Genomic DNA, 25,939 nt, shown 5'->3' on the forward strand with positions numbered 1-25,939 from the left:
AAACACAGTAATCTCAATATAGTCTCCAGGCAGGACACCCCAATCCCCCAGGTCAGGTTTCCTGCCTAGATGCTTCTAGAGGTTAAGAACATGGAGGTTGGGCGCAGTAGCTCACGCCTGTAATCTGAGCACTTTGGGAGGCTGAGGTGGGTGGATCACTTGAAGTCCGGAGTTCAAGACCAGCCTGGCCAACTGGGTGAAACCCCGTCTCTACTAAAAATAGGAGGTGGAGGTTGCAGTGAGCCGAGATTACACCACCGCACTTCAGCATGGGCAACAGAGCGAGACTCTGTCTCAAAAACAAAAGAACATGAGTTCCAGAGCCTGGCGGCCTGGGTTAGAATCCTAGCTCTGCAACTCATGGCTTTGTACTATTTGGCGAAGTAACTTAACCTTTCTGTGCTTTACTTTCCTCATCTCTAAAATATGTATCTTTTTTTTCCCCCCCGAGACAGAGTCTTACTGTGTCACCCATGCTGGAGTGCAGTGGTCCGATCTCAGCTCACTGCAACTTCCGCCTCCCAGGTTCAAGCAATTCTGTCTGCCTCAGTCTCCCAAGTAGCTGGGATTACAGGTGCCCACGACCACACCCATTTAATTTTTGTATTTTTTAGTAGAGACAGGGTTTCGCCATGTAGGCCAGGCTGGTCTTGAACTCCTAACCTCAGGTGATCCACCCACCTCGGCCTCTCAAAGTGTTGGGATTACAGGTGTGAGCCACCGTGCCTGGCCAAAATATGTATCTTAATAGAACCGCTTCATGGAATCATTGTGAAGATTAAATGAGGTTAATACATGTTTTGGGTTTCTTTTTTTTTTTTTTTTGAGACGGAGTCTTGCTCGATGTCGCCCGGGCTGGAGTTCAGTGGCTGCCATCTTGGCTCACTGCAAGCTCTGCTTCCCGGGTTCATGCCATTCTCCTGCCTCAGCCTCCCGAGTAGCTGGGACTACAGGTGCCCGCCACCACGCCCAGCTAATTTTTTGTATTTTTAGTAGAGATGGGGTTTCATTGTGTTAGCCAGGATGGTCTTGATCTCCTGACCTCGTGATCCGCCTGCCTTGGCCTCCCAAAGTGCTGGGATTACAGGCATGAGCCACCGCGCCCGGCGGGTTTCTTTTTTTTTTGAGATAGGGTCTCACTCTGTCGCCTAGGCTGGAGTGCAATGGCACAATCTTGGCTCACTGCAGCCTCCAACTCCTGGGCTCAAGGGATCCTGCCTCAGCAGGACTGGGACTACAGGCATGCACCACCATGCTCATCTTTTTTTTTTTTTTTTTTTTGAGACCGAGTCTTGCTCTGTCGCCTGGGCTGGAGTGTGTAGTAGTGTGATCTCGGCTTACTGCAAGCTCTGCATCCCGGGTTCACGCCATTCTACTGGCTCAGCCTCCCGAGTAGCTGGAACTACAGGCGTCTGCCACTAATTTTTTTGTATTTTTAGTAGAGACGGGGTTTCACCATGTTGCCAGGATGGTCTCAATCTCCTGACCTCATGATCTGCCCACTTCAGCCTCCCAAAGTGCTGGGATTATAGGCGTGAGCCACTGCGCCCAGCCAATGTTTTTTTTTTTTTTTTTTTTTTTGAGATGGAGTCTTGCACTGTCGCCCCGGCTGGAGTGCAGCGGTGTGATCTTGGCTCACTGCAACCTCCGCCTCTGGAGGTTCAAGCAATTATCCTGCCTCAGCCTCCTGAGAAGATTAAATTACAGGCACACACCACCACACCCGTCTAATTTTTTGTATTTTTAGTAGAGATGGGGTTTCACCATGTTGGCCAGGCTGGTCTCGAACTCCTGATGTCGTGATCTGCCCACTTCGGCATCCCAAAGTGTTGGGATTACAGGCGTGAGCCACCGTGCCTGGCCACTGGTCTAATTTTTAAATTTTTTGTAGAGATGGGGTCTCACTATGTTGGTTGGTCTCAAAGTCCTGAGGTCAAGTAATTCTCCTGTCTTGGCCTCCTAAAATGGTGGGATTACAGGCATGGGCCACCACATCTGCCTGAGGTTAATATATGTTAAGCTCTTAATGCCAAGCACATACTAAATGCTCAAGTGTTACTTATTATCTTTTTTTCTCATTTAAGATGAAAACAACTTATAAGTAACTATGAATTAAGAATAATTTCCTCAAAGATTATTATGTAACAAGGTTCAAAACATTCTAATATGACCTTCTCAGGTTGTAACATTTCTGAGTCATTTTAGAAAGAATGTTGAGGCCAGGTGCAGTGGCTCACGCTTGTATTGGGGTGGGGATCACTTGAGGTCAGGAATTCAAGACCATCATGGCCAACATGGAGAAACACCATCTCTACTAAAAATACAAAAATTAGCTGGTGTGGTGGTGGGCATCTGTAACCCCAGCTACTAGGGAGGCTGAGGCAGGAGAATCGCTTGAACCCAGGAGGCAGAGGCTGCAGTAAGCCGAGATCGTGCCACTGCACTCCAGCCTAGGCAAGAGAGCAAGATTCCATCTCAAAAAAAGAAAGAAAGTTGAAAGCTTAGAAAAATGGCAAAGTGGGCCGGGCGCGGTGGCTCAAGTCTGTAATCCCAGCACTTTGGGAGGCCGAGACGGGCGGATCACGAGGTCAGGAGATCGAGACCATCCTGGCTAACACAGTGAAACCCCGTCTCTACTAAAAAAAATACAAAAAAATTAGCCGGGCGAGGTGGCGGGCGCCTGTAGTCCCAGCTACTCGGGAGGCTGAGGCAGGAGAATGGCGTAAACCCAGGAGGCGGAGCTTGCAGTGAGCCAAGATCACGCCACTGCACTCCAGCCTGGGCGACAGAGTGAGACTCCATCTCAAAAAAAAAAAAAAAAAGAAAAATGGCAAAGTGGATATATAGCTTGCCTTTTTATTATTTAAAAGACAACCTCATATAGCTTGTCTTTTTATTGTTTATTATTTATTTTATTTGTATTTATTTATTTATTTATTTATTTATTTATTTTTGAGACAGAGTCTTGCTATGTGGCCAGGCTTGAGTGTAATGGCACAATCTCGGCTCAGTGCAACCTCTGACTCCCTGGTTCAAGCGATTCTCCTGCCTCAGCCTCCTGAGTAGCTGGGATTACAGGCATGTGCCACCACGCCCAATTTTGTGTTTTTAGTAGAGACGGGGTTTCACTGTGTTGGCCAGGATGGTCTCAATCTCCCGACCTCATGATCTGCCTGCCTCAGCCTCCCAAAGTGCTGGAATTACAGGAGTGAGCCACCGTGCCCGGCGTATTATTTTATGTTATTTATTTATTTTTTTGAGATGGAGTCTCACTCTGTTGCCCAGGCTGGAGTGCAGTGGCACGATCTCGGCTCACTGCAAGCTCCATCTCCCAGGTTCACGCCATTCTCCTGCCTCAGCCTCCCAAGTAGCTGGGACTATAGGAGCCCGCCACCACGCCCAGCTAATTTTTTATATTTTTAGTAGAGATGGGGTTTCACCATGTTAGCCAGGATGGTCTCGATCTCCTGACCTCGTGATCTGCCGGCCTCATCCTCCCAAAAGTGCTGGGATTACAGGAGTGAGCCACTGCGCCCGGCCTATTTATTTATTTTTTTGAGACGGAGTTTTGCTCTGTTGCCCAGGCTGGAGTGCAACGGCGCGATCTCGGCTCACTGCATCCTTCGCCTTCTGGGTTTAAGCAATTCTCTGCCTCAGTCTCCCGAGTAGCTGGGATTACAGGCACCCACCACCATGCCTGGCTAATTTTTTTTGTATTTTTAGTAGAGATGTGGTTTCACCATCTTGGCCAGGCTGATCTTGAACTCCTGACCTCGTGATCCACCTGCCTTGGCATCCCAAAGTGTTGGGATTACAGGTGTAAGCCACTGCACCTGGCCTATTTTATTTTTTAAAAATAAGAGACAGGGTCTTGCTATGTTGTCCAGGCTGGTCTTGAACTCCTGAGCTCAAACGATTCTCCCACCTTGGCCTCCCAAAGTGCTGAGATTACAGGTGTGAGCTACTGACCTGGCCATATAGCTTGTCTTAATTTACTATGTTAAAAGTAGAAAATGTCTACATAATTCAATAGATTTTCTTCCTATATAAATTACAACAGGCTGGGTGCAGTGGCTCACACCTGTAATTCCAACATTTTGGGAGGCCAAGGTAGGTGGATTGCTTGAGCCTGAGAGCTCAAGACCAGCTGGGCTAACATGGCGAAACTCTGTCTCTATTAAAAATACAAAAATCAGCCCGTCTGGTGGCACGCGCCTGTAGTCGCAGCTATTTGGGAGGCTGAGGTGGGATGATTGCTTCAGCCTGGGAGGTCGAGGCTGCGGTGAGCTGTGATCACACCACTGCACTCCAGCCTGGGTGACAGAGTGAGGCCCCATCTCAAAATAAATAAATAAAATAAAATAAATTACAACAGACAAGGTAAGGATTCTCACGATACAAAGGCAGTTAAAGGCTCAATTCACAAGGCATCAATGAGATAGAAACCATTTAATCACTGCATTTAGTTTCCAATACTCACACTAGAGTTGGCGAAAATTGAATTCGAATTGGCTGCAGAATATCCTGCATTAGTCAAGTCATCATTGCTCTGCAAAGATACAAATTCAATAGGTGGTTACTACTTTAACTGTAAAGCAGAAACAAAATAGATGTCTGTAGCGTGCTACGCATTACTTACAGATTTATTACTAGGTCCATGTAGAAAATAGTTCAATGCTTGTGGGTCTCTAGAAAAGAGAGGAAAAAAAAGAGATAAAACAACAAACAAATACACTACCTACATTTAGAACTAATTTTTACTAGAGTAGAAAGAAAATGATTACCTGAGTAAAATCCTCTCCCTATTTTAAAACAATTAGTAGTTTTTAAAATTTTTATCTTGTTTTTGTTTTGATATTGTGCCATTTCCTATTATTATTCACTTTTCCCTCCTGGGATTTATTAGGAAATAAATTTAACAAATAATTACTTGCTGGGCGCAGTGGCTCATGCCTGTAATCCCAGCACTTTGGAAGGCTGAGGCAGCAGGATCACTTGAGTCTAGGAGTTAGAGACCAGCCTATACAACATGGCAAAACCCTGTCTCTACAAAAAAAAAAAAAAATACAAAAAATACAAAAAATTAGCCAGGCATGGTGGTGCGTGCCTGTAGTCCCAGATACTTGGCAGGCTGAGGTGGGAGGATCGTATGGGCCTGGGAGGTAGAGGCTACAGTGAGCTGAGACTGTGCTGCTGCACTTCAGCCTGGGTGACAGAGTGAGACCCTGTCTCAAAAGGAAAAATAAAAAAAGAATTACTGAATTACAGCCCCTATGTTAATCAAGTCCTTTGTTTCTCTACTAAACCTATGATTATTATTTAATTTTTATTTAAAATACCTACCAGGTGTTAATACGCTATTAGGTTGTTTTAGTGTTCAGCAAATCTCACACATTTGATTTACCCGGGTTTTGGAATAAGCATCTTACCCAATAAGATCAAGGAGACACGAGTCATCATCATCATCCATGACAACTACAAAGAAAAGGGAGAGGAAAACAGGTTTCAGTAAAGCAGATTAAAGGCAGTAGTATCAATGCAATATAAACATATGCCTTACACTTTTCCGGATAAATAACTGTAATTCATGTGAGTTTTCCTCGGCTTATTATTGATGTAATTTTTGAGAGATAAAATATTCAATTTAAACTTTTTATTGGAAACAAACCCTTAACTTGTAAGTCGAAAAAGAATCTAGACAAATCAAAGATAGTTGGCAGCAACTTCCTTCACATGCAGATTCCCCCAAGGGGCTATAAACCATGAATAGTAACTTCCTCAAAATGTACAATAAACAAGGGGAGAAATAATATTTATGTTTTAGAAAAGATCTCATAGACATAGAGGTCTTTTAATTTTGTGACTCAATGTCCCTAAACATGGTGAACAATCTACATTTTTTGCCATATTCTGGCTATCTTTAGGAAGATAGGAAAATAGTTCTTCCTGCATTTAGAGAGAGAAGAGGGGCACCCTAGCCGCAGGCAGTCTCTGCAGGCTCTGGCCCGCAGGTCCTGTGTTCTCCCTCTGCAGCACCACCACCCCTGTTCAACTCCAAACAATCTACATCCTAACACTAGAATCCTTAAAGTAGAGAATCTCAACCAAAAAAGTTCACCCCAGCTCCAGGCCCTCAGATCCCTCTCTCCCCAGCCAGCGACAGCGTCAAGCTTAGCCAGTGAAATGACTATGCTTCAGCTGAACAACAACAACTGCACAGATTCCAAAAGCAGCTCTCCCCACAGACTGGGAAACTTACACTAGCGATCCGACACCTGGCAACACCGCTTCACACCCATTTTGAGCCATGCGTGGAATAATTTACATCACGGAATGCCAGGGCCAAGAGTTCTGGAGCAGTTGGAAAGGGCAGTTGTGAACAGCAGTTGGACGGAGGAATGAAATCCTGAAGAGATGCCCAGAAGAGGGACACGCCCGAAGAAGGCAGAAAGGACAGTCTCTACTAAATATTTTTCCTCTGTTAAAACTACATCTCTTCTCCAATTCCCTCAGACTTCCCACTCTAACAGTCACAAGGCCAAACTAATATAAAATGTACTCCTGCTACACAGAAGGTAACTTGCTTTCCTCAGGAAGAGTCTGGAAGGGGTAAGTACCCCCACTGGGATCTGCCAGGGATCTTCCCCTTGGCGGGTGAATTCGTCCAGCTGCTGAATGATCTGGGAGATTACAAACCCTGTAGAATCCAATGGAGAGGAGAAATGGTGGTTGAGAAAGGAGGAAGAAGAAGTGGGAAAAGATACCAAAAGGTGACTCCCAAGGCTGAAACTGACAAGGGCAGCTGGCTAAGTGAAACCTGCTTTTTAGAACTCAGACTTGGAGTTACTCACGGGCACACTGGCATGACTATACTACCGTAACGTGACTGTGGAAGGAGTGAAGATGGGACAGAAAGAAAAGCAGGAAAATGATCATCACATAGATACAGAGAAATCTGTGTGAAGGTCTTCCCTTAAATCCTGACGACATTTAGTGAGATAAAATTGTATTAACCATGGCTCATCAGCAAACCATAGGCTTGTCTCTCAGGCATCACAATCATATGGAATAAATTAGCCAATTATGACATACATTAAGCCTATAAAGGAGATATTACTTTTTTAACATGACCACTTAAATTGAATTCCCCTGTATCCTTTGTGAATTCATTTTTTTTAAGTGTCTGTCTCTGGAACAAACTAATTAATAAAAATGTAAGTGAAAAATAGTCTATACCAAAGAAAAACACTTCCCCGACTCTCCCAGCTTCCCTCCTTACTTGACACACTTGCCTAATTCCTCTACTTGATAAGGTGCCCTAAGGGTTAAACAGCCCTGAGGCAGGAAGTCACCACCAGTCACTCCACTGAGGTGTTACTACCACCAGCACTTGCAAGCACGGAGAACATCTGCTACCCCTAAGTTCAGAATGACAAACTACTCCTTGAGTAGTGCAAACAGAACAATTTTATAATATTGAATGAGATTAAAAGCCATTGTGCAATCTTCTCTACCAAACAAAACAGGGGGTCAAACACTTGGCTTGAAAGAAGGCTCCCTGGGGATATCTACCCCCTATCAGCAGCATCGGGAACTGCCAGACAGGCCTTCTCCTCTGGTCCCAGTAGGTACAACTCTAGGAGCCTTTACAGTCGGGGCACCCTGAGAATTCTACTTTTTAAAGGGCCACACTCTTTTCTCACCTTAAAATGGTTTCAAATTAAAAGAGATGACCCCTTAGTCCTGTATTCTCTAGCTTCAAATAATGCCAAAATGTAGTCATAATATAGCCTAAACCAGGGGTTCCTTTCACCAGATGACCTACGGTCCATCAAAATAAATTTACCAAAGCAAAATTGTAAAACTTGACTATGATTTTAAAATGAGAAGATAGGCCAGGCACGGTGGCACATGCCTGTAATCCCAGCATTTTGGGAGGCCGAGGTGAGTGGATCACTTGAGGTCAGGAGTTCGAGACCAGCCTGGCCAACATGGTGAAACCCATCTCTACTAAAAATACAAAAAATTAGCCAGGTGTGGTGGCACATGCCTGTAGTCTCAGCTACTCGGGAGGCTGAGGCAGCAAAATTGCTTGAACCTGGGAGGCGGAGGTTGCAGTGAGCCGAGATCACGCCACTGCACTCCAGCCTGGGTGACAGAGCGAGATTTTGTCTCAAAAAATAAAATTAAAAAGAAAAATAAATAAAACGAGATGATAATCTGAAGATCAGTCACTAAGACCCAGAAGTGAAGAATTTTGTTTTCTCTGGAAAGATTCTCCCTTTAATTCTGGACTCCTGTTGAGGCTCTTTTCTCATTCAAGTAACATCCCTAGATGGGTGGCTGACCCCAGGTAGATTTTATGAGGCTAAGGGGAAATCCCTGTATGAGTGGTTGGAAACTATTTCTGGGCCCAAGAGACGTGGGCAAAACGTCGTCCCCTCTGTAAATAGCAGCACTAGCACTCAGCAGTAGGATTTGTCGTGGAGAGAAGGGGGCTGTAGGCACCCCAAGAGTTCAGAAATCACTGCCCTGAGCACCTGACTACCTCTCTTAAAAAATTAAAGCTAATATTTAAAATTGTTCTGAATTGCACCAACAAACAAATAATAGCTTTTTGGCCGGGCGCGGTGGCTCAAGCCTGTAATCCCAGCACTTTGGGAGGCCGAGATGGGTGGATCACGAGGTCAGGAGATAGAGACCATCCTGGCTAACACGGTGAAACCCCGTCTCTACTAAAAAATACAAAAAACTAGCCGGGCGCGGTGGCGGGCGCCTGTAGTCCCAGCTACTCGGGAGGCTGAGGCAGGAGAATGGCGTGAACCCGGGAGGCGGAGCTTGCAGTGAGCTGAGATCCGGCCACTGCACTCCAGCCTGGGCGACAGAGCGAGACTCCGTCTCAAAAAAAAAAAAAAAAAAAAAAAAAAAATTATAATAATAATAGCTTTTAATCAAGAGGACACAGTGTAAAAATGACATTTCAAAGCGGTGGGGAAAAGTTGTTAACCATATGGGGAAAATAAGGTAGATTCACAACTCTTATCTTACACAAAATAAATTCTAGATGGATCTAAGCGTTACATGGTGGAGGGAGGAAGAAACTTAAAGTACTAGAATAACACATGGGAGAATTTTTTTTTAAACAATGTTGGAGTGAGGAAAGTCAAAGGATGTCATAAGACACACAAGTCATAAAAGACTGACAAAGTCAACATAAAATACAAAGCTTCTGCATGATAAAAGAAAAACACATCATAAGCAAAGTCAAAGACTAAAACAAAAATAACTGGGAAAAATATCTCCAATTCATACCACAGAGTGCTTTTCTCCCTAATACATAAAGAGCTCCTATAAATAAGGAAAATTTTTTATCAGGGCTTTTCTCCCTAATACATAAAAAGCTATTCTAAATAAGGAAATTTTTTTTTATCAGGATCCCTCCAGAATATCAAAGATTTAATCAGTTTATGAGCAATCAATTCACAACAAAGGAAATACAAGTAGCTCCTAAGCATATAAAATAATCAACCTTACTTACAATAAGAGAAATATAAATTAATATTGTAGTGAGATACTACATGTCCTGTCAGATTGGCAATGATAAAAAAGTTGGATGAAGAATTATGCTAGCAGGGAGTGGGGAAATAGGAACGTCTATACACTGACAGGATACAGTCTCATATAACCTCTAGTGAGGGCAATTCAGCAATGTCTTCCAAAATCTTAAGTGAATAAATCAGCTTACCAAGCAAATCTATTTCCAGGTATTTGTACTGCAGATACTCTTTTTTTTTCACTCACTTTTTTTTTTTTTAAAGAGATGGGGTCTCTCTATGTTGGCCAGGCTGGACTTGAACTTCTGGGCTCAAGAGATCCTTAACCCTCTAACTAGCTGGGCCTACAGGTATGTGCCACCATAACCAGCTGTCACTTGGATATTCTTTCACATGTGCCAAATGACATGTGTATAAGAATATCCAGGGCAGTATTATTATTATTTTAGTATTATTGGTTTTAACAAAGGACTGCAAAACCTTAGATGTCATGGGTATGGGGTTTCCTTCTGGGGCAATAAACACGTTCTTGAACCTGCTTGGCAATGTAGTGAGACCCCATCTCTATAAAACATTTAAAAATTAGTTGAGTGTGGTGGTGCACTCCTGTAGTTCCAGCTACTCGGGAGGCTGAGATGGGAAGATTGTTTGCTTTAGCCTAGGAGGTCAAGGCTGCAGTGAGCTATGATTACACCACTGCACTCCAGCCAAAGTGACAGAGCCAGACTCTGTCTCTAAAAAAAAAAAAAAAGTTATTGAATTAAACTACTGAGTTATATTCTTTAAAAAGGTGAATTTTATGGTATGTGAACTATACCTTAATTTAAAAAACTCTCTTAAAAACCCTAAATGTCCATGATTAAATGTCCTGATTAATTATGGTTTACCTACATAGTGGAATACTCTGCAGTCATTAAAACTAATGAGGCAGTTTTAATCATACTGACTTGGAAGGATATATGGTCAATGAAAAAAGAAAGGTGCAGAATAGTATGTACATTATGTTCCCAGATGTGTGTGTGGGAAAATACACACATGATGTGTGTGTGTGTGTAAATGTATAGACCCTAAAATGAAGCACAAGTAACCAGTAATACTAGTTACTTCTGGGAAGAAAACAGGGTGACTGGGGAACAGAGGAAGATATACTCTTTATTTATATGTCCTTTTGTACCTTTGAAATTTGTGCCACATGCATGTAAGATCTAATCAAAAAATAAATACAATTAATAAAACAAGGAGAAGAAGGAGACAAAATGGTCCTTGAAGTACAAGAACCTCAAGTCCGTTTAGCCAGGTGTGGTGGCGCTTGCCTTTAGTCCCAGCTACTTGGTAGGCTGAGGTCAGAGGATGACTTGAGCCCAGGACATGAAGGTTGCAGTTGAGTCGTGATCTTGCCACTGCACTCCAGCCCGGGCAAAAGTACCAAACCTATCTCAAAAATAAAATAAAATTTAAAAAGAACCTCAAGTGAGGCTCACTTTCCTTAAGTATACCAAATATACCAAATACTCAGAACTTTTTTTGTTTTAAAGAGACAGGGTTTCATTATGTTGCCCAGCCTGGTCTTGAATTATTGGGCCCAAGCAATCCTCCCCTTTCAGTCTTCTGAGAAGCTAGGATTACAGGTACATGCTACAGTGCCCAGCTAAATACTTAGAACTTTTTTTTTTTTTTTTTTTTTTAATTTTCTAGAGACGAGGTCTCACTGTGTTGCCCATGCTGGTCTTGAACTGCTGCACTTAAGCGATCCTCCACCTAGGTCTCCCAAAGTGCTGGGATTACAATTACCATGCCCAGCCTATAGAGTATTTTAAAACAGCCTACTGACCTGGAGAGTAAGCTACATCAGCTGTCTTAAAAGAAATGCTGTATCCTTTTTTTTTTTTTTTTTTGAGAGGGAGTTTCTCTCTTGTTGCCCAGGCTAGAGTGCAATGGCGCGATCTCAGCTCACCGCAACCTCTGCCTCCCAGGTTCAAGTGATTGTCCTGCCTCAGCCTCCCGAGATGGGATTACAGGCCCGTGCCACCATGCCTGGCTAATTTCATATTTTTAGTAGAGACAGGCTTTCTCCATGTTGGTCAGGCTGGTCTTGAACTCCCGACCTCAGTTGATACGCCCACCTTGGGCTCCCAAAGTGCTGGGATTACAGGCATAAGCCACCACACCTGGCCAAGAAATACTATATCTTAAAAACAGTCTGAATTTAATTAAGCTCACAGCAAAACTTCAAAGACATCCAAGGCAGAGATATAACAGACTATCATTTTTTTTTTCACACAGAGGGAGAAAATCTAAGCTCTCATTAAGAAACATATTGGTTGCAAGAACAGGTATTTCAGGAAAGCTAGTGCGGCAAATCAGTTTTGCCTATTTAAGATATTCTGGGCTGGGCATGGTGACTCACGCCTGTAATCCCAACACTTTGGGAGGCCAAGGTGGGCGGATCACCTGAGGTCAGGAGTTCGAGACCAGCCTGGCCAACATGGTGAAACCCCATCGCTACTAAAAATACAAAAAATTAGCTGGACGTGGTGGTGGATGCCTGTAATCCCAACTACTCGGGAGGCTGAGGCAGGAGAACTGCTAGAACCCAGGAGACGGGGGTTGCAGTGAGCCAAGATCACCCCACTGCACTCTAGCCTGGGTGACAGAGCGAGACTCCATCTAAAAAAAAAAAGATATTCTGGCCAGCAATGGAAGAAAACCAAAACTGACCCTTAAGAGCCATGAAACAGCCTGGCCAACATGGTGAAACCCTGTCTCTACTGAAAATACAAAAAAATGAGCTGGGCGTGGTGGCATGTGCCTGTAATCCCAGCTACTATAGGGGCTGAGGCATGAGAATCTCTTGAATCCAGGAGCCAGAGGTTGCAGTGAGCCGAAATCGCACTACTGCACTCCAGCCTGGGTGATAGAGTGAGACCCTGTCTCAAAAAAAAAAAAGAAAACAGGATTTCAAAGACTGCACAAACTGAAATTTGGTATGTGGCCACTATTACAAATATTTTTGTTTCCTCCCTTATCTGCTTCTCTGTTCTTTTTCTTCATTCAAAAATATAGCCTAGTGGCTGAGGCAGGTGGATCACGTGAGATCAGGAGTTCAAGACCAGCCTGGCCAACAGGGTGAAACCCCGCTCTACCAAAAATACAAAAATTAGCTGGGCATGGTGGCAGTCGCCTGTAATCCCAGTTACTCGGGAGGCTGAGACAGGAAGGAGAATTGCTTGAACCTGGGAGGCAGAGGCTGTAGTGAGCCAAGATCGCACCACTGCACTCCAACCTGGGTAACAGACTGAGACTTCATCTTAAAAAAAAAAAAAAAAAAAATAGGCCGGGCGCAGTGGCTGAGGCCTGTAATCCCGGCACTTTGGGAGGCCTAGATGGGCGGATCACGAGGTCAGGAGATCAAGACCATCCTGGCTAACACGGTGAAACCCCATCTCTATTAAAAATTACAAAAAACTAGCCGGGCGCGGTGGCGGGCGCCTGTAGTCCCAGCTACTCGGGAGGCTGAGGCAGGAGAATGGCGTAAACCCGGAAGGCGGAGCTTGCAGTGAGCTGAGATCCGGCCACTGCACTCCAGCCTGGGTGACAGAGTGAGACTCCGTCTCAAAAATATATATATATATGTGTGTGTGTGTGTGTGTGTGTGTGTGTGTATAATTTATATATATGTGTGTATATATAATTTATATATACACGTATTCATATGTGTATGTGTATATATATGTATATAGCCTAGTGAAGATGGCTTGAACTCAGGAGGTTGAGACTACAGTGAGCCTAGATTGCACCACTGCACTCCAGCCTGGGTGACAAAGTGAGACCCTGTCTCAAAAAAAAAACCAAAAACCAAAAAAACCACCAAGAGCCAATACAAGATACCTTACCAAAAACTGCTGACATTTGCTTTACTTGTAGTAAGTTGCTATAACATGAGTCATAACTTACCAATAATTTACAAACAAATTTACCTCTAAAAGGTGCTGAGGTTAGCAAATTATTGACAGACTTTAAGCAGACATGAACTAAGGAATAGTTGCAGTCTTCAAAATCACATTTTTACCTCCTGACCTATTGAAGGTAAAATGAATTGCAGTCACTTTATTTTTACTGACATATTTACTACTTCCAGTGTTCTTCCTTCTCTTAAGTAAATCCAGATTTCCATCTGGTATCATTTTCCTTCTCCTGAAAGGAATCCTTTAGTATTTTTTGTAGTGCAGGTCTTTGCTGATGAATCCTTTCAGTTTTGATATATCTTTAAAGAGTGTGAGATGGGCATGGTGGCTCACGCCTGTTATCCCAGCACTTTGGGAGGCCGAAGTGGGCGGATTGCTTGAGTCCAGGAGTTTGAGACCCTCCTGGGCAATACGGAAAAACCCCGTCTCTATAAAAAGTAAAAAAATTAGCTGGGCATGGTGATGCGCACCTGTAATCCCAGCTACTCAGGAGGCTGAGGTGGGAGGACCACCTGAGCCTCGGCAGGTTGAGGCTGCAGTGAGCCATGTTTGTGTGACTGCATTCCAGCCTGGGAGACAGCAGAGATTCTATCCCCCACCCCCCAAAAAAGTGTTTCTCTTTCCTTCATTTTTGAAATATATTTTCACTGGGCATATTAAGATTGACAGGGTTTTCTTTTCCTTTCAGTTCTTTTTTTTTTTTTTTTTTTTTTTGAGACGGAGTCTCGCTCTGCCGCCCAGGCTGGAGTACAGTGGCCGGATCTCAGCTCACTGCAAGCTCCGCCTCCCGGGTTTACGCCATTCTCCTGCCTCAGCCTCCCGAGTAGCTGGGACTACAGGCGCCCGCCACCTCGCCCGGCTAGTTTTTTGTATTTTTTTTAGTAGAGACGGGGTTTCACCATGTTAGCCAGGATGGTCTCGATCTCCCGACCTCGTGATCCGCCCGTCTCGGCCTCCCAAAGTGCTGGGATTACAGGCTTGAGCCACCGCGCCCGGCCTTCCTTTCAGTTCTTTAAAGATATTGATACACTGGCCAGGCGCGGTGGCTCACGCCTGTAATCCCAGCACTTTGGGAGGCCAAGAGGAGGGGATCACAAGGTCAGGAGATTAAGACCATCCTGGCTAGCATAGTGAAACCCCGTCTCTACTAAAAATACAAAAAAATATATATATATATACTGATGTACTGTTTCTCATTTGCATTATTTCCAAAGAAAAGTCTGCCATCATTTTTACCTTTCTTTTTTTCATAATGTGTCATTTTTTCCTCTGGACACTTTAAATATTTTTCTCTTTACCACTAGTTTTAAGCAATCTGATTACGAAAAGCCTTGGTGTAGTTCTCTTCATGCCTCCTGTGGTTAGGGTTCACTAAGCTTCTAGAATCTGTAGGTTTATAGTTTCCCTCCAATTTAGAAAATTTTAGAAATTTAGAAAAATTTCAGCCATTAATTTTTTCAAATATTTTATGCCCCTCCCTCTCCTTTGGGGACTATAATTACAGTTATATTATTAGACTATTTGAAGTGTCCCACAGCTCAATGATGCTGTATTTTCTTTCAGTCTTTTATTTTTTTAATTTAATTTATTAATTTGAGACAGGTTTTTGCTCTGCTGCCCAAGCTGGGACCACAGGCACCTGCCATCATGCCCAGCTAATTTCTGTATTTTTTGTAGAGACAGGGTTTTACCATGTAGTCTAGGAGGCTGGTCCTGAACTCCTGGGCTCATGCGATCCTCCTGCCTTGGCCTCCTAAAGTGTTGGGATTACAGGTGTGAGCCACCATGCCTGAACTTTTTTAGTATTTTAATCTCTCTGGCTTTCATTTAGGATAGCTTCTATTCATATGACTTCAAACTCATAAATATTTTCTTCTGCAGTCTCTAATCTTCTGTTAATCCCATCCAGTAAACTTTTATTTTAAAACACTGTAGTTTTCATCTCCAGAAGTTCAATTTGGGTCTTTTTAATATACTCCATGTCATTATTATTAAAAAAATTTTTTTTGCTTTGTTGTCTTGGCCTAAGATGAGATTCCATGCCATTATTTGTTTAATCTTTTCACTATTTTCTTGAACTTATGTAAGATAGTAACAACTTAAATAAATTTTTTTGAAGAGGCAGGGTCTCACTGTGTTGCCCAGGGTGGTCTTGAACCCTTAGTCTCAAGTGATCTTCCTGCCTCAGCCTCCCAGTGTTGGGATTACAAGCATGAGCTCCACAGTGGGCTAATTTTTGTATTTTTTGTATTTTTTGTAGATACCGGGTTTCACCATGTTGCCCAGGCTGGTCTCATACTCCTGGCCTCAAGCAATCCACCTGTCTCCACCACACAAAGTGTTAAGATTACAGGTATAAGCCACCTCATCTGGCCAACAGTTTCTTTACAAAATGTCTGATCCTTTTAAGGTTTGCTTTTAAGCTTTGTCAATCTTTAGTCTAGAAGTCATTTTGCCCTATATTGAGGCAATAAATACCTCATTTGATATTCTATGAATTACAAGGAGTTTTGCACTCTTGCAGATGGGAACACAAACTATTCTCTGCCCTATGTGAGCTCCAAATAGGGTTCCTTCCCAGAACTTAGGGAGTTTCCTCAAATACATCAGTTATCAGCTAAAAACTTGAGAAAGACTCTGCAGATCTCCAGATAGTGAAGTGTAGTGCTGCCTCTCTCTGGTACCCTGCCCTGTGAAGGTAGGCTTTTTTTTTTTTTTTTTTTTTGAGATGCAATCTCGCTCTGTTGGGAGGCTGGAGTGCAGTGGCGTAATCTCGGCTCGCTGCAACCTCCGCCTCCCGGGTTCAAGTGATTCTCCTGCCTCAGCCTCGGGAGTAGCTGGGATTACAGGCACATGCCGCCACGCCCAGCTAATTTTTGTATTTTTAGTAGGGACGGGGTTTCACCACGTTGGCCAGGATGGTCTCGATCTCTTGACCCCGTGACCAATTGGCCTTGGCCTCCCAAAGTGCTGGGATTACAGGCGTAAACCACCGTGTCTGGCCGAAATTAGGCCATTTTAACCTCTCAGAGACATCAACTCAACTAAGGAAGATTATCAGCCTTCCTGTGGGTTCCTCCTCCCCTAATGAAACACTCTTGACAGTAAGCTGGGTCAGTTACAGGGCTCATCTCATTTGTTTTGTCCTCTCAGGAGTCACTGTCCTGTGCTGCCTGATATCTAATATCTAAAAAACCATTATTTCATTATATTGTGTCTGACTTTTACCATTTTTACACAGGAAGTTAAATCCAGTCTCGGTTACTCAATTTTGGCCCCATAGTCATTTGTAAGGTCTTGAACCAAATCTCTCGAAGGGGTTATATGAGTTCATCAGCAGAGATTATAGGATCAGAGTATTCAGAAAGAGGGAGGATAGGAGAAATGAAGAAGGAAGGAGGACAGATAATTAAATTGTTTACACAGTTTTCTCCTGTGCCTCCTTTAGTTTTCTACCCTTGAAGAACAGCTTAGGGAATGAGAAAGGCTCCTTCTTTAATTCCTATCTTTAATAAAACTATTCAATGGGTGTAAAGAATATTCATTTAACAAACATTAGCGCCAGGTACTATGCTAGGGAGTGGGAATACAAAATAGTATGACATAAATGTAATAAATGTAAAAATCCTTCACATTTTGTAGAACAGAAGAAGCAAGGCTGAAAAGTGAACTACTGTGTTTGAGCAAACAATTTTCCAATGGGTGTCACCATCAAAAAGTTATGCCATGAATAGCCAGTTATGCAGGGCAAATAACTATTCATGTTGATAAGGATATAAAGTATTCTCATTTTATTCTTTTTACTATATTGTAATTGTACTGTGCTGTTAAATTTTGTAATTCCAAGACTTCACCTTCTGGCATGGTTCCCGTTTTGAAGGAACTCACTTTCTTTTGGAAGACAGACATGCAACAATTCATTACCATTGCAATGTGAGAAGTGCTACAATTTTTGGCAGGAGTTCCCAAGCTTCTTCAGGTGAAATCGCTGGGCTTTTTGTGAAATAATATGACGTTTTGCTAGAAGAAAACATGACAATATTTTCACAATTATATCCATTTGGGGAGAAAAGAAGCTGTCAAACTCAGCATGATTGGCTTTAAGTTTTTTAGTTATTATTCAACCAAGGATTTCTTCATTTATTTTGTCACTAGCTAGGGCCTTCTAAAAGCAAGGAGGAGTGGGTGGAAAAGAGTAAGGCAAATTGTTACAAGAAAAACTTAGAAATTTAAAAATTCTGCCGGGTGCGGTAGCTCACGCCTGTAATCCCACCACTTTGGGATGCTGAGGTGGGTGGATCACCTAAGGTCAGGAGTTCGAGACAAGTCTGGCCAACATGGTGAAACCCCATCTGTACTAAAAATACAGAACTCAGCCAGGTGTGGTGGCATGTGCCTGTAATCTCAGCTACTTGGGAGGGTGAGGCAGGAGAACTGCTTGAACATGGGAGGCAGAGGTTGCAGTGAGGTAAGATCATGCCACTGCACTCCAGCCTGGGCAACAGAGCAAGATTCTATCTCAAAAAATAAATAAATAAAAATAATAAAAATTCCCAGCTGGGCATGGTGGCTTATGTCTATAACTCCAACACTTTGGGAGGCTGAGACAGGCGGATCAGTTGAGCTCAGGAGTTCGAGACCAGCCTGGGCAACATGGCAAAAATCCTATCTCTACAAAAACTACAAAAAGCTGGGTATGGTGGCTTGGGCCTGTGGTCCCAGCTACTCTGGAGGCTGAGGCAGGAGAATTGCTTGAATCCAGGAGGCGAGGAGGCTTGAATCCGAATTGCTTGAACCTCGGAAGCAGAGGTTGCAGTGAGCCAAGATTGTGCCACTGCACTCCAGCCTGGGTGACAAGAGCAAAACTCTGTCTCAAAAAAAAAAAATAAAAATAAAAATAAATAAATAAATAAATAAATAAATAAAAAATAAAAAATTCCCGGATGGGCGCAGTGGCTCATGCCTACAATCCGAGCACTTTGGGAGGCCGAGGCAGGTGGATCACATGGTCAGGAGATCGAGACCATCCTGGCTAACACGGTGAAACCCCGTCTCTACTAAAAATACCAAAAATTAGCCGGGTGCGGTGGCCGGCGCCTGTAGTCCCAGCTACTTGGGAGGCTGAGGCAGGAGAACGGCATGAACCCAAGAGGTGGAGCTTGCAGTGAGTGGAGATCTCACCACTGCGCTCCAGTCTGGGCGAAAGAGTGAGATTCTGTCTCAAAAAAAAAAAAAAAAAAATCCCAAAGTTGGAAAAGGCGATATTTAACATAAGTGATAAACCTGGTTCATTTCATGAAATGAAGAATTTGAAGGTCTTTAAATTGCTTTAATTCCTACTTGAGGCAGGAATGAGGTGGGGCAGAAATAAGCCTAACAGCAGACATAAAAAAGAATGAGTTCGTATCTTTTGCAGGGACATGAATGAAGCTGGAAACCATCATTCTCAGCAAACTAACACAGGAACAGAAAACCAAATACTGCATGTTCTCACTTATAAGTGGGAGTTGAACAATGAGAACATAAGGGCACAAGGAGAGGAATAACACACATCAGGGCCTGTTGGGGTGGGAGGGTGGGGGCTAGGGGAGGCCAGAACTTAAAAGTATTAAAAAAAAAAAAAAGAAAGAAATAAGCCTAACATATTAAGCAATCCAGTTGGCAAAAATAATGTGCTATAACATGGGGGAAAGAGTGACCAACCATGAAGGGGGCTGGGGAGAATTTCTGGCAAGGCTTTACAGAGGCTGGGGACACAGGGCAAGGACACTGAATTTGGAAGTCACAGGGCTTGTTTTGGATACTGACATTGACTAATCATGTGACGACGAAGAAGCTCCAACCTCTGGGTCCCATTTCCCATTTGTTAATGAACTTAATAGACCACATCAGTGAGTTTTTAAAACTTGGGACCCAATATTCTTTAAGGTATCCAGGAGCTTCTTAGAGGCTTAAAATAGCTGGTGGTGGTGGAGGCACTCTTGACACTCCCACCTCTCCCCACACACACCCTTCAGCTGAGTAGCTCAACTCTTACTCAACTGCAAGAAAAAAGTTTGAAAATCATTTAACTTAGCCAGCTCCCAAACTCCCAGAACTCTATGACTTGTCATCTATTAAAAAGGAATGACCATCAGCAATGGTGAATCTGGCAATGTAAACAGGAATCCGTGAAAATCAAGACATCCATGATTATTTTAGCAAGCAAGACAATAGCTATACATATAGGGCCCATTTCATTAAGGTAAACTCTAACAGCTGGGCACAGTGGCTCACGCCTGTAATCCCAGCATTTTGGGAGGCTGAGGTGGGCGGATCACCTGAGGTCGGGAGTTCGAGACCAGCCTGACCAACATGGAGAAACCCCGTCTCTACTAAAAATACAAAGTTAGTCGGGCACGGTGGTGCATGCCTGTAATCCCAGCTACTCAGGAGGCTGAGGCAGGAGAATCGCTTGAACCTGGGAGGTGGAGGTTGCAGTGAGCCAAGATTGCACCATTGCACTCCAGCCTGGGCAACAAGAGCGAAACTCCATCTAAAAAAAAAAAAAAAGATATTATAGTACTACCCTCAAAAACAGGAATCTCATCTTATTTGTCTTTACATCCCCAGCAAATAGCACATAAGTGGGTATAATAAATATGGAATAAATACCCAGGATTTAAATAGGCAGCTGTATTTATTCACTTTTCCTTGAAAACTTCAGTTTTCCAAGCTCCCAAAGACCTTGCCTAATTAAAAGCTCATATAATTCCATAATTCTAGGTTAATCCTGACACATTTACAATTTCACAGAGTCCATCAGCATTGAAATTCTATAATCCCTGATGAATTATAAATATATCATTCTGTTAAATTTTTTTCAGTTATACAGGTGCGCACTACCACACTCGGGTAATTTTTGTTTTGTTTTTTTTTTTGAGACGGAGTCTTGCTCTTTTGCCAGACTGGAGTGCAGTGGTGTGATCTCGGCTCACTGCAACCTCCGCCTCCCAGGTTCAAGTGATTCTCCTGCCTCAGCCTACCAAGTAGCTGGGACTACAAGCGCGCGCCACCACGCCCAGCAAATTTTTGTACTTTTAGAGATGGGATTTCACCATGTTGGCCAGGATGGTCTCGATCACTTGACCTCAGGGATCACATTTTTTAAAAAAAAGAATCAGTATCTTTTAGAAATCCATACTGAAATAGGCATGAATGAAAAAAAAAATGACATCTGAGATTTGCTTCAAAACAATATGAAGGCCAGGTGTGGTGGCTCACACCTGTAATCCCAGCACTTTGGGAGGCCGAGATGGGCGGATCATGAGGTCAGGAGATCGAGACCATCCTGGCTAACATGGTGAAACCCCGTCTCTACTAAAAATACAAAAAATTATCTGGGCGTGGTGGCCGATGCCTGTAGTCCCAGCTACTCGGGAAGCTGACGCAGGAGAATGGGGTGAACCTGGGAGGTGGAGCTTGCAGTGAGCCCAGATTGTGCCACTGCACTCCAGCCTGGGCGACAGAGTGAGACTCCATCTCAAAATAAATAAATAAATAAATAAATAAATAAATAAATAATAATAATATGAGGCCGGGCACGGTGGCTCACACCTGTAATCCCAGCACTTTGGGAGGCCGAGGTGGGCGGATCACGAGGTCAGAAGATCCAGACCATCCTGGCGAACACAGTGAAACCCCGCCTCTACTAAAAATACAAAAAAAAAATTAGCCGGGCGCGGTGGCGGGCACCTGTAGTCCCAGCTACTCAGGAGGCTGAGGCAGGAGAATGGCGTGAACCCGGGAGGCGGAGGTTGCAGTGAGCTGAGATCGCGCCACTGCACTCCAGCCTGGGCGACAGAGCGAGACTCCGTCTCAAAAAAAAAAAAAAAATAATAATAATAATATGAACTGGAGTTGGTTATTAAAAACATGAATGGCTGGACATGGTGGCTTATGCCTGTAAGCCCAGCACTTTGGGCAGCCGAGGCGGGTGGATCACTTGAGGTCAGGAGTTCAAGAGCAGTCTGGCCAACATGGCAAAACCCTGTCTCTACTAAAAATACAAAAATTAGCCAGGCCTGGTGATGGGTACCTTTAATCCCAGCTACTCGGGAGGCTGAGGCAGAACTGCTTGAACCTGGGAGGCAGAGGTTGCAGTGAGCCAAGATCATGCCATTGCACTCCAGCCTGAGTGACAAGAGCAAAACTCTGTCTCAAAAAACAAACAAAACATGAAAAACCACTGAGCACAGTGGCTCATGCTTGTAATCCCAGCACTTTGGGAGGTCAAGTGGGCGGATCGCTTGAGTTCAGGAGTTTGAGACCAGCCTAGGCAACATAGCAAAACCCTGTCTCTACTAAAAAATATAAAAATTAGCTGGGCATGGTGGCACATGCCTGTAGTCCCAGCTACTTGAGAGGCTAATGCGGGAGGATCAACAGAGTCCGGGAAGTGGAGGTTGCAGTGAACCCAGATGGCGCCATTGCACTCCAGCCTGGCCAACAGTGTAAGACCCCTGTCTCAAAAAGAAAAAAAAAGAAAAAAAAAAATTAGCCAGGTATGGTGGCACATGCCTGTGGTCCCAGTTACTAGGGAGGCTGAGGTGAGAGGATTTCTTGAGCCCAGAAGGTCAAAGCTGCAGTGAGCTATCGTTGCACCACTGCCCTCAGCAACAGAGTAAGACTGTTTCAAGAAAACAAAAACCATGGACTCCTGTCCTCCGCTACCCCAACCCTGGAGATTCTGATTCACCTGGAATCTGGGGTTACTAGTTGCCCTCGGGAAAATTTCAAGCAAATTGGGGAGCCTGTTCCAGGTCTGAGTGGAGTCAGGTGGGACCTGCAAACAAGGGCCTCAGGCTGACTCAGAAACACAAACTGAGGCTCCAACTTTCCAAACTTAAGGGGAGAATCCTGTTTCTTGGCAACCTGACTGAAGGAAAGATGCTGTGGGCAAAATCTTATTTGGGAATGCATCACCCTAAGCCACATTCAGTATCAATCCTTTTTTACTCCTTCCCACCAAATAATTCCTCTACTTTTTCCTTCTCCTCTTTAGCACATTGACTCATATTTACATTAGAAAGTCAGCTCCATCAGGGCAGAGGTTTGTGTCTGTTCACCAATGACCCTTGGCACCCAGAATAGCCCCTGGCACATAATAGGAACTCAGCAAACATTTTAAAAAATGAACGTATCACCCTTTCTAATGTGTTGGTCACAGGATGGCAAACCTGCAACAGAACCAGGCACACAGGGAGAGTGTGTTTAGTCACTTTTTCTTGAAAACTTCAGTTTTTCAAGAAAGCATATTTTTCTTACTTTGGAGACCAGGTTATTCCTATAGGAGAACAATCTAAAGTGGAAAACAAAGAACTTTATTTAAGCTGACAACATACAATAGGGCTAAAGTTATTTTCTACTACTCCCTTACCGTCTATTCTAGCCCACTGCCACTCTCCTAGCCTCCAAACACAATGATGTACTTTCCCAGCATCTGTCCTTGTCCAGGTGACAAATTTCCTTACCTGAAATGCTCTTCTTCCTCTCCCATGTCTACTGAAAATACAACCATTATTCAAAATTAGTTTGGATCTGATCTCTGTGAATCCGTCTCTGACAACCTCAGCCTGTCTTCATAATTCTCTGCCCAGAATTCTGACAGCAGCAACACTGATCAGACACTGCTCTGTGTGATAATCTTCATTATGCTTATCTTCTGTTCCCAATTAAAGCAGCGCAGGCTGGGCATAGTGGCTCCCGCCTGTAATTCCAGCACTCTGGGAGGCCAAGGCAGGAGGATCGCTTGAAGCCAGAAGTTCAAGACCAGACTAGGCTACACAGTTAGACCTAATTTTTTTAAAAAAAGCAGAGCCCAAATATAAATGAATACACAACCATAACGTGCTATGAGAGTGCTGATGAGACAGCATTTAATTCTCCCATCCCAAAGGCAGGCAACTTTTAGGCTGTATGGTTTTTTGCCATCAGAGAGCTGAATATACTGGCCCATTACAATAGGCACTAGCTAGCCTATCTCTACCCATCCCACTTGTCCCTGTAAGAAACCCTTAGTTCTTTGCTTCCTTGACCACCTGATGTCCCCAAAACTTATCAGTTTTTCAATTATTTGACTTTGCACATTCCTTTTACTTTGAAGACATTCCTACCCACCTCCAAGCGGTCAACTGACAATGCCTACTTATCCTGAAGGTCTTGAGTAAAATGATACTGCCTTTCTTTAGTTTTATTTAAATCCTGAAGCAAAATTCATTATTCACTTATTCATATCCCCTAGAGGACATCTGACATCTTACCAGCACCTGACACATGTATGACAATACGGCCATGTGCCCCATAACAACTTTTCATATACAGTGGACCACATACATGATTATGGTCCCATAAGAGTATAATACTGGCTGGGCGCAGTGGCTCACGCCTGTAATCTCAGCACTTTGGGAGGCCGAGATGGGCAGATCATCTGAGGTCAGGAGTTTGAGACCAGCCTGACCAACGTGGAGAAACCCTGTCTCTACTAAAAACACAGAATTAGTCAGGCCTGGCACATGTCTGTAATCCCAGCTACTTGGGAGGCTGAGGCAGGAGAATCGTTTGAACCCAGGAGGCAGAGGTTACAGTGAGCAGAGATCGTGCCATTGCACTCCAGCCTGGGCAACAAGAGCGAAATTCCGTCTCAAAAAAACAAAAAACAAACAAACTATATATATATATGTATATGTATGTGTATATATGTGTATATATAGTATGTGTATATATATGTGTGTATATATATATATAATATTGTTAGTGTACCTTTTCTGTGTGTGAATAGGATTAGACACCCTAATGCTTACCATTGTGTTATGGTTGCCTACAGTATTCAGTATAGTAACATGCTGCACAGTCTTGTGCCTGGGAACAATAGGCTATACCATACAGCTTGGGTCTGCAGTAGGCTAGATCATCTAGGTTTGTGTAAGAGTACTCTGATGTTCACAAGATAATGAAATTGCTAGGGCATTTCTTAGAACGTATCCTCATCCTTAAGCAACACATGAGTATACTTGGTTTTTCTGGCTTTCCCGTTGGCTTACAAGTTCCATGAAAACTGGATGACTTTCCTTTCATCTCTGTGTTAGCAGAGGGTAGGGCAATGCCTGATACATATATGCCTAATAACTGTTTACCCTATGCAATTACTTTCGTAAGATTCTGGTTTCCAAAGGACATTTTTAGGGGTAATGTCAGTTACTAATTTACTTTCCAAGAATATGCACCGAGGCTACATGTGAGCACTTTTTCACGATGGTACAGCACAGACTCTGGGATGCAGGCCTGGTCCTCCATGGTCCAGGATCCACTGGCTAATGTTGGACCCTTATCATCCAGCCAGGCATCTATCAAGCCAGTGTAAAAAAAGTGAGGAATCAACTGATCCCCACATCTTCTCCAAATCAGACCATTTACTTCTCTCAGGTGTAAGCAAATACAAGTTTTAAAGATCCACAGAATAAAAGATTGTGTGTCCTTCCAAGATAATCCACTTAATATTTAACAAACCTCCTTACAAAGGGATTTATGTGCTGAACATAAATATAAAATAGTTATTTGAAGTCTCCAAACATTTAGCACAGTAATTTATTATATTAATAATAGTTGTGTTCATCAAAAGACTCGGAAGTAAATATCTAAGTTGAAGACATTTACTAAGTTGAAGGCATAGTCAGGTATGGGTTTAAGGTCTACTGAGTATACTAACACTAGACCTTAAAGAAAAGACAACTCTACAATATGTTAAAAACCAGATGCTGTGACAAAAACGTTTTTATACTTCTTTACTGTGTTTTCTAAGAGAGTGTGAGGGCATTTTGATAACTATGGAAAACCATACACAGGAAATGATTGAGAAATGAGGGGCTGGGCATGGTGGCTCACACCTGTAATCTCAGCACTTTGGGAGCTGAGGAGGGAGGACTGTTTATGTGCATGAGTTCAAGACCAGCCTGGACAACATAAGTGAGACCTCATCTCTATTAAAAACAAAAAAAACTAAAAGCTAAAAGAGCCAAAAGTAAGTCTTACTTATATATTCTCAATAAAGACAAACTATCTGAATATTAAATAGAAACTGCTCTGATACTTATCTATTTCTAGTTTTATTCAGAAAAATATTTATGCATATATGTGTGTGTGTTTTTTGTTTTTTTGTTTTTTTTTTCTGAGATAAGGTCTTGCTCTGTTGCCCAGGCTGGATTACAATGGCATGAACGTGGCTCAAAGTGATTCTCCTACCTCAGCCTCCCAAGTAGCTGAAAACAAAGGTGCATGCCACTGTGCTAATTTTTTAAAAATTCATACAGAAGGGATTGCTCACCATGTTGCCCAGGCTGGTCTCAAACTCCTGGCCTCAAGGAATCCTCCTGCCTTGGCCTC

The 25,939-nt window shown here is 43.3% G+C and overlaps 1 protein-coding gene across 4 annotated transcripts in view; it reads right to left on the reverse strand.

Moving 5' to 3' along the window:
• The window catches only part of BICRAL (BICRA like chromatin remodeling complex associated protein), a 123,464-nt gene that overhangs the window by 41,660 nt on the left and 55,865 nt on the right, over positions 1-25,939 (reverse strand). For 2 of the 4 annotated variants that reach the window (XM_071097032.1, XM_071097036.1), the window contains exons 2-4: positions 5,430-5,475; positions 4,640-4,688; positions 4,481-4,549 (exon numbers count right to left, since the gene is read on the reverse strand). In XM_071097032.1, the coding sequence (XP_070953133.1) occupies positions 4,481-4,549; positions 4,640-4,688; positions 5,430-5,470 (159 nt within the window). In that variant the 5' untranslated portion in view covers positions 5,471-5,475. Of the gene's footprint in view, positions 1-4,480; positions 4,550-4,639; positions 4,689-5,429; positions 5,476-6,259; positions 8,613-17,443; positions 17,540-25,939 lie in introns of those variants that run through there. The other 2 variants (XM_071097034.1, XM_071097035.1) reach the window with 2 other exon arrangements.

The sequence above is a fragment of the Macaca nemestrina genome, chromosome 5, assembly GCF_043159975.1.
Source record: "Macaca nemestrina isolate mMacNem1 chromosome 5, mMacNem.hap1, whole genome shotgun sequence".
In the NCBI taxonomy this organism is placed as follows: Eukaryota; Metazoa; Chordata; class Mammalia; order Primates; family Cercopithecidae; genus Macaca; species Macaca nemestrina.